We start from the raw sequence: 15,261 nt of genomic DNA on the forward strand, positions 1-15,261 counted from the left end.
GCGTATAAAGACGTTCATAAGATATTCTTTCAATTCTAGTACTATCTTGTAGCATTTCATGAATGCAAAATACAACCAATTAACCAGTATGGAACCGAGAACAAAACCCATCTACAAATACATAAGACCATATAGAATATGACAACACAAAGAAGTATAGAATAAGATAGATGTTAAAAAGTGTGAAGGCAGAGTAAGAAAACAAATGTTACAGTGCAGCATACAAAATCCCGAAAAAAGAGATAAATAAAAACCAGTACTTCTTTTTACACCGTGGCAACCCTTAAACGCAAAAGACCCAGAAAACAGATGAACGCGCGACAAATCAGGCAACATATAACAACTTTTCATCGATCATTGGTCTCAGACGTAGAGTGCCATGGGATTGAATGCCCGGCACTCACCGCCTTCGACGTGGTTCTCGACCCAGTTCTCATTGCACTGAAACGGCATGCCGCAAGCAGAGCACCAGCCGTGCATACCGGAACGCTGATCTGAGCGAGTGCCGGCCGGGTACACAAAGTGGCGCGACTTCAAGTGGGTCTTGTATGTGTCTCTTCGCGAAAAGCCGCCGGTAGAGTGGCACGGTGTCGATGATGTCGGGTCAAAGAAAGGGCAGGTGTACGCCTTGTTGATTGCATGCTTCTTCAGATGTCTGGTCAGATATCCCTTGATTCTAAACTTAGACGGGCAGTGCGGGCACTGGAAGGTAGGCTGGGCCGAGCCGAGCGAAGAGTCTGGCGAATCCTCGTTCATGGTAGCCGAGCAAGGCGACGAGGAAAGCATCATCATGTGAGCGTGCTTCTTCCCGGGGGATGACGACGGCGAGGAATTCGACGACACGGGAGATGCGCCCGACGACAAGGTCTGAGGGGAGCTCATACTTGACCGCGGACTTGAGGTGTCGGAAGCCGGTGCAAGCTCCTGCTTGGGCACATAGGGGAAAGCATGAGCCTCGAAAGCAGCGAGCTGCTCGGCGTACTGCGGTCCGCTCATGAACATAGGGTGCTGGAACTGCGGTGGCATGGACGACAGAGGAAGCTGGAAAGGCATTCCATTCGCCTGGAGGTAGGGAACATCTGCAACAGGCATAAAGCGCTGGCCATCGTCCTCCTCAAGCTCCTCCTTCAGAACAGAAGAGTTCTCAAGGTTACCGAAAGCTTCCATATTGCTGAAGTCCTGCTGGGGAGCAACAAGCGAGCCATCGTAGTTATCCACGGAGTCCTTGAAGCCGTGGCCGGTAAAAGAGTAAGAGTCATCGATGCTGAAGCTGGCAGGGGAGAGGTCGTCGTTCTCGGGCGGTGACCAGGTGTTGGACATAGAAGGCGAGTAGGTGGACGACGGCGCGGAGGTAGACATCGCAGTAGAGAAAGCATCTGGGCTCAAGAACGAGTTCGACATGTCACCAGCAGGGGCATCAGCGGCGTAAACGGTGTTATGCTCGACGGAGACGGGACCACCAACGGGATGAGCAACACGGGGATAAGGCGACACAACAGACTGGCGTTCATTGCGACGACGAACAACCCGGTTAGCGGGAGAAACAGCGTTAGGAGCAGCCATGTTCATGTTCATGCCCATAGGCATGGCAGCCTCGTCAGATGAAAGGGAACGCGAGGGAACGTTGAGCTTGGAACGCATCTCGGCAATATAGACCTCCAATTCGTTGAGCTTATCCAAGAAATCGCCCTGCTCGGCATCATTAACGGTCACGGCGGGGATGGCGGGGAACTGTTGAGGCATGCCAGCAGACATGTACTGCGACACGGACTGTTCGAGGGGGATGACGGCGGGGGGCGTCGACTGCATGAATTGCTGGGGCTGCTGCTGAACCTGCTGCTGACCAAACTGCACCTGCTGAGGAGCGAACTGGAGCATATAGGAAGAAGCCTGCATCATGCGGGGATCGCTGAGCTCATACCCAACCAGCTCGCCGCCAGCGTTGTGAATCTGGTAAAGCGAGGCAGCCGAGTCAGTGGCACAAGGGGTAGCAGTCTGCACGCCGACGGTAGAGCCAGACGACGCTGTCAAGCGGACGTCAAGAATAATCTGGGGAAATAGGCTAGTCATAGGCGCCGGCGAAGGCGCCGGGGAAGGAGCCTGCACCGACGCATTGGGAGAGGCGAGCAAGACCGGCGTCGGCGCGGACTGGAGGGACTCGGCCGGGGACAACGGGGTGGACGGCGCCGCCGCGGTGATGGAAGCTTTGCGGGACGAGGAAAAAACGGAAGACGAGAAAAGCTTGGAGCTGTTTGCAATGAGCGAGACGAGCAGTGATCCAGCAGAGAGCGGAGAGACTGGAGGGCGGTCAGTGTTAGCAGACGAAAAGGGAGCGGAGTCGGCCACAGCAACGACAACAAGAACGGCGCTAACAACATACATAGAGAAAAAAAGCCGAAGCGGAGGGAGGTTGCGCCGCCCGCAGGTGCCTCAGCAGGCGACTTGGGGGCAATTATACGGGCGTTATCATCGGCGGCGGTTACCGTAGGGTGGGCGGAAAACAGGGAGGAGAGCCGAGCCCAGAGCGAGGGGCTGCTGGACACAAGGGCGGACATTGGGGACGGTGGCGAAGGGTTGGCGAGCGGGAGCGGGCGGCGGGGGTATACTGACGGTGCTGGCGGCGGCGGTAAAAACGAGGGAGAGGGCGGGCCGGCGCAGGGCTGCGGGGGGGGGGCTGGAGGAGCTTAGGGTGAAGAGGGGGAGAAGAGAAGAGAAGAGCGAGATCGGGGGAAGAAGACGGCGGTGAAGGCGGAGCAGAGCGCTGCGCCCGGTTCGCTGCTGCGACCAGGGTTCGGGCTCGCCGAGTAATGCCTATCCCGACTCTGCACCGCCACGGCCGCCTGCGATTTCCCGCAGCGCACAGGCGCAGACCCAGGCCTTCCACGCCGCCTTCCACGCCCCGGCGCGCGGAAATGCCGGGCAGCTTGCGCCGAGCTATGCTACATGCACCAAGGCCGGTTTTGTATAGCTGGTGGAATAGCTAGCACAGTCCGTCCGGGAGTTTACCGCGGACGATGACGACAACGACGGCACAGCAAGCTGCGACCGCGAACGCGCAGTGACAGGGGAAGCCGACGAGACGGGGCAGAGGCGTGAAGGTGCAGCCACAGCAGAGCGATCACGCACGGCAATGCACGTGATGGAGCGCCGCACACACACCGTATATAAGGCATAAACGTCGCACTGGCGGTCAGAGTGCCGTGCTGCGGCAGCTGAGAACGGCATTCGTGCATGACGAAGCGGCGCCGGAGTCTGGGACGCTAGGACCGAAGTGGCCGCGCACCGCCACATCACATGAAGGGCCCGGCACGGCTCCTGCCGAGGCATCTCTGCGCACTCACATTGGGCATTGGGAGAACAGCAGCAGGGACGCCGGGATTATCTGATCATGGTCCACTTGAGTCGGTGCTGACGCGTCGTGCGCAGGACAGCAGCGGCGGGGGAGAGAGAGCAAAGAGCAAATTGCGACACGCGTGCTCTACTCTGCTTTGTTCTTGGGGCCGCGCTGCTAAAAAGCGAGCACCCTTCGCGGATTCTAAAACGACGGCAAACCACAGGGCTCACCGTCGCGGTCTCGGCAGTGTGCTTTTACGCCTTCCCGTGCATGCGATGGTGCTAGAAATTACGTCGCAATATATGGGCCCTGTACGAAGCGCAGGGCCCATGTTGCCGCAGCAACCCGAGGGCTGGTGCCGTCCAACACCCGAACCCGAGATGTCTTCGATGGCTGATTGATTGTGTTCGCGAACTGACAGGCTCCAACCGGTCTGTCGACCCCACACGACCTTAGTCGATCTATCGACCCCACACAACCTCAGCCATCGCGGCCGCGCGGTCGAGCCCGTAGTTCACACTCCCTCCATGGCGTACAGAATCGCAGGTAAGGTGATAGCCCCTCCACACCAGTCAATTGCTGCCGCTCGCGCTGACTGCTGACACACCCGAGGCCGCGAGGAGCTCAACTTCATTGGTCGACGCCTCGCGCATTACTATTCTAACGTCGCTATCTGGATTGATCTCGTCCCTGCATGCGCCGTTGCCAGTAAGGCGGATCTCGTGCGCGCGTTAGTACCAGTAGTTAAACGCCACCCTGCGCTGCGGACGTCAGTGCTTGTCAACAACGACGAGGACACACACCGCGCCGAGCTGCGATTGAAGAAGAGCATTGACCTGGCGTCGTTTGTCGAGTTTGTCGACGCTGATATCTCGACCGACGCCACGCTCGCCGACTTCTTGAAGGGACTGCACGACATCTTCTTCGAGTACTCGAAATCCGACGAGGACAACGGGCAGCAGCTGTGGAAGGTCTTTGTCGGCAACAGCGGAACTAGCATCTTCTTTGTGTTCGACCATGCTGTGCTGGATGGCAAGTCCGGCGTCATATTTTTGCAGGATCTCGTCGCGTCATTGAAGATCCTGGAGTCGTCGAGCAACAGGGACAGCTCGGTTGTCGATCTCACCGCTCCAGAACTGCAATACCTCCCTCTGGACATCACAGCGCAAATTCAACACGTACTCGGCCCGCGACCGCCACAGATTCCGCCCTCGCCAACGCCGCGCGCGGTCGGTGGCTTCAGCGGACTCATGGTCGACCACGCGCCGGGTTCACATATATTCACGACGCTGACATTCTCGCGAGCGGAGTACGCCGGAGTTATGCGCGCGTGCCGCAGCCACGGCACCACGCTGACAGGCTATCTGCACGCGGCCGTGCTTGCGGCGCTGTCGCACGCGATTCCGGATTGCAAGGCCTTTGATACGATGATTCCCGTAAACGCACGGCGGTTCTTCAAGGACCAGTATGTGGACAAGCTGGGTATGGACGCGGAGGATCTGCTGGGAGCATATATTCTGCAGATCCGGCATGTCACTCCAGCGACGTCAGAAGTGTCGTGGGACGAAGCTGTGCTATTTTCGGAACACATCAGAAACGCGCTTAAGCCAGAGAGTAGCCCGGGCTGGCTTGTGTCGACATTCCCGCCCGAAACCGCGCCAACAGCCGACGTCGTGCGTAGCTTTCAGAGCAAGATCGGGCAACCTCGAGACTTTGACGTCGTGATCTCGAATCTAGGCACGTACGACTTCCCTGACGGATTTGTTGCTCGGCTGGGATTCTCGCAGTGTGCATCCGAGGTCATGGCGCCGATTAAATTCAACGTGGTTGGTATGCGTGGCGGGGAGCTTGTGGTCTGCGTGGACGCTACGGAGGTAGTTCCGCGCACGACGGTGGACGCGGTCGTGGCGTACTTTAAGCAGGCGTTGCGCGATACCGCGGAATCGTCCTTGTAAAATGATGTAGACTATAGACATGACGTTTAACAGACGTGCTAGAAACCACTTGCCGGTCCCGGACTCCCGAGATCATAGACCGGCGGGCCGCGATGACAGGCCGAGATGTCGCGGCCCCGTGTGCGCGCGCACAGCAACGGCTGGTTGCGTGCAGCGCTGGTCGGTGCAAACGGCACGTCGCGAAGGAGCAGACAGCGCATCAATTAACGGGGCAAGGCCATGGAATGGACGCCGTTCGCGAGGGGGGCTAGAAGAGGGAGCAAAAGGGGCGGCCCTTCTGACGACGTCACGAGTCCTCCACGCTGCCGGCCGTGCGCCTTGCGCACGCTCGCCGTAAGGCATTTTGCACATGCCGTGATGCCATGTTGACATACCCACTCTCGCAGTCCGCGGAGAAGACCGCACGGCGGCGGTGGTGCCCTGCTCGCTGCATGTTCGCGGTGCAGTAGATTTGCGCGGCACTTGCGCCGTTAATAATGGGCCGACCGCGTACTAGCCCGACGCCCCGCCTGCTGGCGCACGGCGGCTCCAGAAGTCGGATCATTCATGATGACGACGAGCGACCGAGTCACGGGCAAAAGCCGACTCGCGGCCCGCGCACACGACGTCAGAAGTCACGCATGCGCCTGTGCTGGACGCGCCGCTGCGGGGACTGCTGCGACAGAACAGTGGAAGCCCGGGAGTCGCCGAGTCCGACGCCGGCAGCGGCGCCTGCCACAGCTGTCAAGAACAACAAGCGGTGCCAGCACGGTCGCAAAGTTGCTCGCGACGCCGCGCGCGATGGCCATGCGCGTGGGCCGGCGCCTTGCGGCGCCTAGGCTGGCGGCGGTGGTGAAGGGGTGAAGCGGCCACGGAGGCACACTTTGCTCCTAGAGCGGCGTCGCCGCGGGGGCCGTGCGTGACACGGGGACCCGGCAGTCCCCGTGCGCCGCACGCGGTGCAGCTGAGACACGTGAGCGTGCGGCGTACGGCTAAGCGCCCTGCCCCTTTCTGCGCGGCGCTGTGCCACGACGGTGGACACCTACAGTAGTAGAGTAACGCGACCCTCGGCGACGACAGCAGGCGCGACGGTGTGCGTAGCCCGAGAGAGCGAGCAGACTGTGCCGAGGGGAGGATACACCGCCGTGGAGGAGTCGCCCGAACGGCGCGGACGGCGGAGCCGGACGCGCGGCAAGGGCAGCACGGGCCGCGCGTGGTGCCTTGTGCGGCGCCAACCTTGTTCGCGAGACGGCGGGACGCGCTTTGTCGCCCCGGGTGGACGACGAGGACTAGGGCGCCGCGCCAGCGTGGGGCGGCGAGGAAGGAAGGAAGCAGAAAGCGGCGAGAAACGTCGAGGAACGCGACTGCGAAGCAGAAGCTGGCGAGCGCTACAGCAGCTCCACGCGGCCTTAGTCGCCGTCTCCGTGTCCCGCGTTCGCCGCCCACCCGCGCTCCTCCCCGTGCGCGGTCCCCTGTCTCTTGCCGTCACTCTCGACGCGCGCGCCGCCTCTTCTCTTTTCTCCACACTTCACCCCCAAGTCATGCGCTGAACTTCGCACAACCACCACGTTGCCACCACCACCACCAATCATCATCTCATGCCTCAACGCCGCTTATCCTCTGCGGCCGCGGACTCGCTGTCCTCCGCGACCGCGACCGCGACCGCGACGGCGAGCGCGCCGGCAGCCACCGACAGCGACGAGGCGCCCTGCCTGCCGTCGCCCGCGCCGCTGTTCCCCGACATCTTCGTACAACCTCGAGCTGCAGCACCAGCACCACGACACTCGCCGACGCCCTCGCCGCCGCAGCGAAAGTCTCCCTCGCCGGTGTCCGACGGGCCGCCGACGACGCAGTCCGAAATGAGCCTGCGCGACTTGCTCCTCGACGGCATCAACGCCATCGCCCTCGACGACAAATCTTCACCGCCACCAGCACCCCTCACGAAATCTGCATCGCTTCCCCTGCCCCTTGTGCCGCCATCGCTACCCACTGCCATCGTGGCTGCCAAGCCCGCGTCGCCGACATCTCCAACACTACGAATCAACACCCGCGTCGCGGCGCTCCAGCAGAACCATCTGCACGCCAACGGGGTCGACCGTCAGGCCTCTGCCCTGGCGCGCATGCCTGTGCTCTCGCCCTACGCGATCTCTCCTCACGCAAACCCCTTCCCTTCGCTCTCGCTGCCGTTGCCGGGGTCCACGCCCACCTCAGCCGCGCCGCCGGCTGTCGAGCGTGCTCCATTCCCTGGCGTCACGCATGCCCGTCGGAGTAGTAGCAAGCTGGGCACGTACTCGATACAGTACTCCTCCTCGCGGCATCAGCCACAGAACTACTCGCAGCCGCCGACACCGCTGTCAACATCGTCATCGGCATCCTCGTCCCTGCGAAATCTCTCTTCGTCGTCGTCAGCCTCGTCCATCTACTCCTCCGACTTCTCCCCGCGGTCCCACACGACCTCCCTCTCCTCTGTATCATCTGCATCCTCGACCTGTCTCTCCCCGTGCTACTCTGTCACCTCATCCGCGGCCGCCGCTGCTGCTGCTGCCGCAGCCGCCGCCGCTGCGGCACAACGCGATCTCTTCCCTGTCGCGACCCAGTTCGACCTCAGCATCCCCATCCTCCCGGACCCGTCGCCAATCTCCGAGCCCTCCTTCTTCTCCCCCACCTTCTCCTCCGACACTCCTCAGTCCGCATCTGATTCAGAGCGCATGACATCACGTCCTGCCAGCAAAAACCTCGGCACTGCCAGCTCGCTCTTCCCTCAGCGAAAGGAGCTCTCACTCGACTCCGACTCCGATGAGGACGAGGGCGATTGCGATCTCGAAGACGAGTACCGCGGGCGCGAGGACTCGGATAGCGATTACAACAACAACACTGTCGTGGACGACTCGGACGACAACTCCAACGATGGCACCATCAACAGCAGCAGTAGCAAACTCGAAATTGCCGACGACGACGCAAGAGACCATCACCACCGATCCACTACAGTCTCCTACAACACTGTTCGTCGTCAACTCCGGTCGCGGTCGCACCCGCACAACAAATTCACACATCCGAGTCCGCAGCACCAACGGCAGCATACCACCACCACCACCACCTCCTCCTCCTCCTCGTCCACCTCCCACCCCACCAGCCACCATCATCACCACCGTCATCATCACCACTACCGCCTGCACTCACAACAAGCTGACCCGGACCAAGAGCAGCACCAGTCTTCTCCCCCGCCGGTCACACAGCAGCACAAACACCTGCGCTCTCGCTCGCAAGACATGAAATCAAGTCGCATGCACGTGCACTCGCCCCCTCCGCCAGCGCCGTCATCGCGCTTTCGCCAACCGCAGTTTCAATAACTTGCTTCGCAACCACACACACTCCTTTCCTTGCATGGCGGCACGACGGTGGTAGAAAAAGTATGGCGATGTTTCATAGCTAGCATCTGTTCACATCTGGGATCGGCGGGGACGCCTCGGAAACAGCATATCTGAACCCACCGAGGATTTGCATAATATATAATGACAAATGTCCTTCTTGTTGCTCAGTCATTTTGGCTTGCTTGGCACTAAAGTATACGTTTTGTCGGCGTTCTTGTTTTCTCTAAAATAATCTCTGCACTGTTTAAATAACAATCGTAACATATCGCATACTCTATCCATTCTTAGACTCTTCGAATAGTAACAGACTCTGAAAGGCAGCCATAGAATTTATGTAAGGCAGGCCCAGGAGATCTAGTGTGGAGTGGGACTGGAGTACTTCGGATATGTCAATTTTCCTCCTAGTCTACAAAACATTGATCTGCAATAGTATTTTAGTATAAACATCGGCCCGCTCGTACATTTCATGCAGCGACTGTTTACTCGTCTCGGAGAAGCGCTTCTCTCTTCTCCGCGATGCGCTGCTGCCGTCTCTCTCTCGCAGCTCTGTTCCGCACACGGCGGGCCTCAGCCTCGTCGTTGATCGCACGCTCGCGCGCCTTCTCAGCCTTAGCCTTGATGACGTGCTCGATAACCTGGCGCTTGTACTTGAACGTGTTACCCTTCGCAAGCTGGTACAGCTCGTGGTACAGATGCTTGTCGACCTTGCCTGCGGCACGGTACTTCACGAGCAGCCGACGGAGAACACGCTGGCGGCGCATCCAAACGACTTGGCTAAGAAGGTGTCAGCCTGCATGTCAATATAAAACCGCAGAATGTGTGCAACTCACCTGGGGAAACGAGCGTCCTTAGTACCCTTTCTCTTACCGAAGCCAGTGTGACGACCGGCGCGCTTCGCTTCCTGGAGAGTGCGCGTGCGCGAACGCGAGTGGATGGTGACAGGTTTGCCGATGACGAGACCGTCCGAGATGAGCTTGCGAATTCCCTCGCGGCTGTTGACATTCGCGATCGTCGCCGACTCGTTAGGATCGAGCCACACTTTCCTCTTGCCGACACCAAGGACGCTGGCCGCAAGGCGCTTTTGAGTAACGAGGTTGGACCTATGGTTGCATTAGCATCGACTGCTCTTTTTGCGGTCTGGTGGCAACACCATGGTGCAGTTCGTGGGGCGTCCAATCCAATCGGCATGACCGTCCAAAGTATGATACTCCAGGACACCATGCGAACACCACACGAGACATTAACCATATGAAGTCGTCGACATATAATCAAGACTTAGCAGAAGAATAACGTACATTTCGGTCGCAGAGTTGTGGTGTGAGGTGGACAGAACTCGCGATGTGAGGAAACGTCCGGCTGTCGAAAAGGTGAGAGAAACGGGGCAACGACGACGGCGAAAGCAGCGCGCGGAGCTCAGCGGTGGTGTGTGTCGTTGTTGTGGTGTCGCGTACACCACTATCTGCCGCAATAGTTTTGTGGTGCTTACCAGACAAGTGACCCACAACAATACTCGCCGACCTTGCCTTCCTCGGGTTAGGGCGCACAAAGCCAAACCGCACGTAAGCTGCGTACGTGACTGCGCTTTTAGAGTTCTTATTAGGGCTGACTGGGAGTTAGGGCTTTTGCGGCTCATTCTTGCCTTCCCGCCTTCGCGCTCCAAGTTTCACGAGTCAGCCGTGCACTGACATGGTCTTACACGCCACAAAAGCCAGGCTCTTCTCGTTCATTAATTCGACCAATGCTATCGCAAGGTTTTCAAGTCTCTGTTGTGAACTTCTAATACTCCATTCCATTCAATTTACTTGACCTCATCCCGCCACTCAATAGCACAATACGCGGGCACAACTCCACCATACTTCCTCTCCACATCCTCCGTAAATAGCACATCTTCTAGTGCATACCTCAGCTCGCTATACCGTGCTGAACTCTCAGACCGTGCCAGTGTGTGCAGAATATTTAAATACGCGTCGCACGTGCGTGTGCGATGTGCGTGCACTGTGGCAGCTGTGGTTTTGGTATCCGCGTCGTGTGTGATGATGATCCGAGGCAGAGAGATGAGTATCACAATTATGATATCTGGTACAATATGTTAGAAGGTCGTGATACATATCAGTCTCATATTTAGCGTATTCCACATTCTCTGATCGCGGAGATATACCCGCTCTCTGTCGCAACTACGCAGATAGCCGAGATCGCTTTCGCTGCCACTCCATCAACATCGTCTTCAATAGTCGCGCACTTTGCAAGTAAACTGAGCACAGAGCTGACTAACTTGCGCATTGCGCATAACCGCCATTCGTAAGCTGAAGCGGAAGCGAGGTCGGAGCAGACCCGATGGATGAGGACCGGGAAGACTTGTTTGATGAAGAGGGTTATCTGTGACAAAATCGCTGGTGAAGCGTGGTCAGCACGAATATAGTCCTGCACAACACGTAATGCTGCCTGCGATGCGTCGGATTCAATAAAATCGTCTTGTGCGATAGCTAGCACAGCCCGGTACAGCTCCTCCGACGCTGTTTCCATAATCAGCATGGCATTAGCAACTAGAGGTATGATTTGCGCTCACCATAGTCAAACTTCTTCAAAAGCATATCCTGCACCTCTTTGCGTGTATTTGAAGCGCACAACAGCTCTAATGCTCGCGAGATCTGATCATCACTTATCTGCACTGGCTGTACATCGGGCTGAGTCTCCGTCGTTGCCGTGGTCATTGTAATGTTGGCGTCTAGCGTGAAACTATTCTCGTTGCTGCTGCTGCTATCACATAGCAAGTCCATACTTGCTTTCGGCATCGTGGCAGTCGTTGGATCCGTGAGCTTCCTCTTCAGCGCGGCGACTTCTTCGCGCATGTCATCGTAGCGCGTCTTCCAGTAATCTGCTGGATCAAGCAGCTTCGATAACAACTGAAGCCGATAGTCTGCAGTGTCCCCATTAGCATATTCGCTCATTGCATACACGAAGTGAATGCATCCCTTCCAGTGTCGAATACCGTGGTTTAGAACGAACTATCCCAATCGCCTGGAGGACGAGTTAGCAAACGTGGTTCGAGCACCGCTCATCGTTCGAGCTGGTGCACTCTGTATGTACTACCAGAACAAGCTTCAGATTGAATGGAATTTCTTTCGGAGCCATATTCATGGATTTGCTGGCTAGAGGCTTGGAGAGACGAATGTCTGTTGAAGACAGCGTGGTAGATTCGCTGAGACAAACATGAATTCGTGTCAGAGCGATGATCTGCGTTCAGCTCGCTTGTTTATGAATATGTAACAGCAGGTTGAACAGGAACATTCCACGAAAGAATTCTCTGGCCTGCTCTACTGGAGAGAGCACTTTTACAGACGACGCCGTTTTCTAATAGCGCGCGGTCAAGCCTGCGTGGGGAGTTCCGCGCGACATGTCGTAGATGTACGTGCATTTGCCAAGCGCGCTGCTCCAGAATGTAGTACAAGGTCCGTAGTAGAGGCTCTCAACCAAACATTGCCGGAGCTAGAAAGGTAATATAAGTTGGTTTTTGTATCGTGTGTTGGGCCGATGACGCGACTGAAATTTATGTTGCATAAGTTCGTTGACGGCAAGTAAACAAAGAGAACACATCGCGCTACAGCGATCAACCGCTGCCATTCTAGGCTTGAACGTCATCACAATCGCTTGAAAGCTTTGTACTGCTCTTCTCAAATGCTGGACAATTTGCTTACTCGCATTACTCGCATTAAAACTCAAATGCGCGCCTCTTCTAGACACAGCGTTGACAGGCTGGTGCCATGGATGCAGACATAGCTTGCGTACAACGGTCCGCCCGTGCGCCAGTGACCTGATTCGATTTCATGTCCCTTCTCACCACACCACACACCTCTTAATGGCAGATCAGCTCTCGCCTTCTCAGCTACCGCGTGTAGACTCTCGAGCTTCAATGCCGACCCGACTTGCTCATCGCACCTCGATCCGCGTCGACTCGATCTTCTTTAGCAACGACTCGACTCGTTCCTACGAACTTTCGAGATTTCGACTCGATTCGATTTCAACATTTAACATGAGCTGCATTTGATGATGTCTGGCGCTACGCCGATAGTTTTCCGGGTCACATCCGACAATGGAATAATGCTAAACAGAGCCAGTAAGTTGCTTCACAAGTCGCTCAAAGATCACCACGACAGGCCGTGACTTTGCTACTTCCAGCTGGCTGCCGGTACCCCAATCACCAACAAGGCTCGATTCGGTTCTGAGCGATCCATCGTGTCACAGCTTCTACGCTGTGGCTCCTGCACTCTTATTCACATGTGGTAGCACTTTGTGAACCATTTTGAGATTGCGCTGTGGGAATGGATATTGTAGAGAAATTAAGTGTTCGGATATTCACGACAGTCCCGCCACGGTGCACCCAGAGATTTGGGTGATTCACGACACCGTGGTTGCCTGCTTCAGCGGCTTTGACATCGACGTCGTTCTCTCTGCTAAGAATACCCCGATTCGCGCTTCGGCTTACTGATCCAGTTTCGGACACGCAGACATCTTTGTATGAGATTTTAATAGACAATATTACTATAAGCAAAAAAATTAGTAAATAATTTGCCATTAGCGCTGTAGATATGTTGAAGTCAGCTCATGAGCTCATTTAGATGGCGAACACGCCTCCGCGACACTACTCCCGAGTTGTACATCATGCAGCAAAGTTAACTTGATGGACGTTTATAATCTGTAAGCTTTACAGACATAGCATTAAATAGCATCAGAGCATATATATGTCTTGCTACTCGAGCAGAGATTTTTGGGCCTCTTCCTTGTCGTCGACAAGATTCGGCAGCGCGAACGACAAAGCATCGCAAGAAGGGCCATACCAAGGACAAAGCACTGTTTCCCGTTCGATCAACACACGTTAAGCCCCTTTGGGCCTACCTAGTACTGCAGTGGGAGACCATGCTGGAATCGTAGGTGCTCTTCTTTTGTCTTTTTTGTTGTGAGGGCCAAAGCGATAGTGGGCTGCTCGATGTTCGGCAAGTTCAGTGGGAGAATGGAATGCGGTTGGTGTAAGTTTGCCCTGCTACTTGCTGCCTTCTCAACCACACTCCGCAATCTACGAGCGTATAAAGTCCTAACCATCAATTTTTGGAGTCAGGGACTTATTGAGGATATTACACGAGCATTCACTTTATTGCAGAAGGAACTGTTACTTGCCGCCGTTTGAGCTGGGACGTCGTGTCGCGATGTTTGGATAGCGCAACTCGAATATTTGAAACTCGTTGTCTACATCACCTGGTTAATTTGTCTTAAGGAAGATGGGATTGCATACCGACTTTCCTGCAAACTTACTCACTGACTTATCTATTCCTTGGTCTAATCAACTATGTACGACATCATTCAACAATCATGAACTACAGAAGTGAAATTGGCACACCACAGTCAGAACATACAAAGCGCATTCTTAAACCTTGTACACGACGCAGACACTGCCGCCGCCCATGGGACCCTGTCCCTCGGCGCCACCGCTGACGTACACGTCTGTCGATCCCCACACGCCAGAAATCAGACCGCCAACAGCAGCCCGCGCGTGTCGGGTGCCCTGGATATCACTATCAGTCATCATGGTATGTCTGTTGCCACGAATGACGCCGTCAGTCGAAGGCTCTGCCTTGGCGAAGATCTGCACACGCTCAGCGCCGGCAGGGATCTGAGAGGTCAAGTCGAGCAGCACCTTCAGGTCAATCGCGTCGGCCATGTACCCGTGCAGCGCACGGTAGGGGTTCGATGCCTTTTTGGAAGTTGCGAGGATCACAATGTGGTTGTTCTCAAGCTCAGCGCCGGACGAGCACGACGCGCGAGAGGACCATCCTTCCTCACCGTAGGACTCGAGCGCGGCGTCGATGGCGGCCTCGTCAGCGATTTCGCCGAGCGCATAGGCAATGCCAACGGCAGTCGCAAGACGCGAATAGCCCATCGACTTGTAGGTGTCGGTCGTGATGCACGGCTTCGCGCTCGCGACGACTTTCGCGGTAGTTAGCAGCGGGCACTTGACTAGTACCATGTGGACGTCCTCGGGCTCAATCTCGAGCTCAGTAATCAGCGCCTTAATCGTCTCCGCGGTAACCTTTGCATGGATGCTGGTCCCCATCTCCCACGGCTCGAAATCGCGCGTCTCGCCGACCTTGGCGATCAAGCCCTCGCTGTAGAGCTTCGAGCCATCATCGGCTAGGTATTCCGGCTCCTTGACAATAAGCGATACGTGGGGGGATAACACGCCCTCGGTACCGCCAGAGAACACGGAAATGCCACCGCTAGGCTTAAGATGCGGGTCCCAGACGACAGAGGATAGCATGCGAGTGTAGTCGTTCACGCAGCCGTTACCCTCAGTCTTGCCGACGACCGCAACGAGGTCTTCGGGCTTGACGCTCGCGGGAAGCTTGCCAAGACCGGCGACATCGCCGGGATGCGCGGTGGTGAACTTGTAAATAGCAACGCCAGACATGATGACTGCTGTGGTCGTTCAGAATAGAGTCTTGTCGAAGGGGGATAAAGCGATGGGACCCTGCAACTCGCGATAGCTGACAAGGACCAGAATTGAGTTTGTAGCCTCCGGCCCCTGAAACCTGTCGCCGCCGGCGAGCGTGAGAGTCATCACCGTAATGCT

The 15,261-nt window shown here is 56.6% G+C and overlaps 6 protein-coding genes across 6 annotated transcripts; 2 read left to right on the forward strand and 4 right to left on the reverse strand.

The window, feature by feature from the left end:
- Window positions 1-13: 13 nt before the first annotated feature.
- V1518DRAFT_442246 (uncharacterized protein) lies at window positions 14-2,759 on the reverse strand. The gene is made up of 2 exons (XM_066906435.1): window positions 2,381-2,759; window positions 14-2,297 (listed from the first exon to the last, which is right to left on the reverse strand). Exons 1-2 carry the CDS (start codon window positions 2,553-2,555, stop codon window positions 364-366), a joined length of 2,109 nt encoding a protein of 702 aa, XP_066758166.1. The 5' UTR covers window positions 2,556-2,759; the 3' UTR covers window positions 14-363.
- Window positions 2,760-3,679: 920 nt separating this feature from the next.
- Window positions 3,680-5,394, forward strand: V1518DRAFT_420378 (alcohol acetyltransferase). The gene is made up of 2 exons (XM_066904979.1): window positions 3,680-3,880; window positions 3,947-5,394. The coding sequence occupies exons 1-2, from the start codon at window positions 3,862-3,864 to the stop codon at window positions 5,287-5,289; spliced, it is 1,362 nt and encodes a 453-aa protein (XP_066758167.1). The 5' UTR covers window positions 3,680-3,861; the 3' UTR covers window positions 5,290-5,394.
- A 1,206-nt stretch (window positions 5,395-6,600) lies between these two features.
- On the forward strand, window positions 6,601-8,915 carry V1518DRAFT_420379 (uncharacterized protein). The gene has a single exon (XM_066904980.1). It carries the CDS (start codon window positions 6,867-6,869, stop codon window positions 8,616-8,618), a length of 1,752 nt encoding a protein of 583 aa, XP_066758168.1. The 5' UTR covers window positions 6,601-6,866; the 3' UTR covers window positions 8,619-8,915.
- On the reverse strand, window positions 8,758-10,016 carry V1518DRAFT_420381 (60S ribosomal protein eL19). The gene is made up of 3 exons (XM_066904981.1): window positions 9,935-10,016; window positions 9,470-9,739; window positions 8,758-9,413 (listed from the first exon to the last, which is right to left on the reverse strand). Coding segments are annotated over exons 1-3 (567 nt in total). The 5' UTR covers window positions 9,937-10,016; the 3' UTR covers window positions 8,758-9,118.
- A 996-nt stretch (window positions 10,017-11,012) lies between these two features.
- Window positions 11,013-12,136, reverse strand: V1518DRAFT_75016 (uncharacterized protein). Its single transcript, XM_066906667.1, has 4 exons — window positions 11,730-12,136; window positions 11,610-11,657; window positions 11,206-11,554; window positions 11,013-11,081 (listed from the first exon to the last, which is right to left on the reverse strand). Exons 1-4 carry the CDS (start codon window positions 11,775-11,777, stop codon window positions 11,044-11,046), a joined length of 483 nt encoding a protein of 160 aa, XP_066758170.1. The 5' UTR covers window positions 11,778-12,136; the 3' UTR covers window positions 11,013-11,043.
- Window positions 12,137-13,934: 1,798 nt separating this feature from the next.
- On the reverse strand, window positions 13,935-15,141 carry V1518DRAFT_420393 (cyanuric acid hydrolase/Barbiturase). The gene has a single exon (XM_066904982.1). The coding sequence runs from the start codon at window positions 15,097-15,099 to the stop codon at window positions 14,059-14,061; it is 1,041 nt and encodes a 346-aa protein (XP_066758171.1). The 5' UTR covers window positions 15,100-15,141; the 3' UTR covers window positions 13,935-14,058.
- Between the last annotated feature and the right edge of the window lie 120 nt (window positions 15,142-15,261).

Source organism: Limtongia smithiae (genome assembly GCF_038497785.1).
Source record: "Limtongia smithiae strain NRRL Y-17922 unplaced genomic scaffold V1518scaffold_10, whole genome shotgun sequence".
In the NCBI taxonomy this organism is placed as follows: Eukaryota; Fungi; Ascomycota; class Lipomycetes; order Lipomycetales; family Lipomycetaceae; genus Limtongia; species Limtongia smithiae.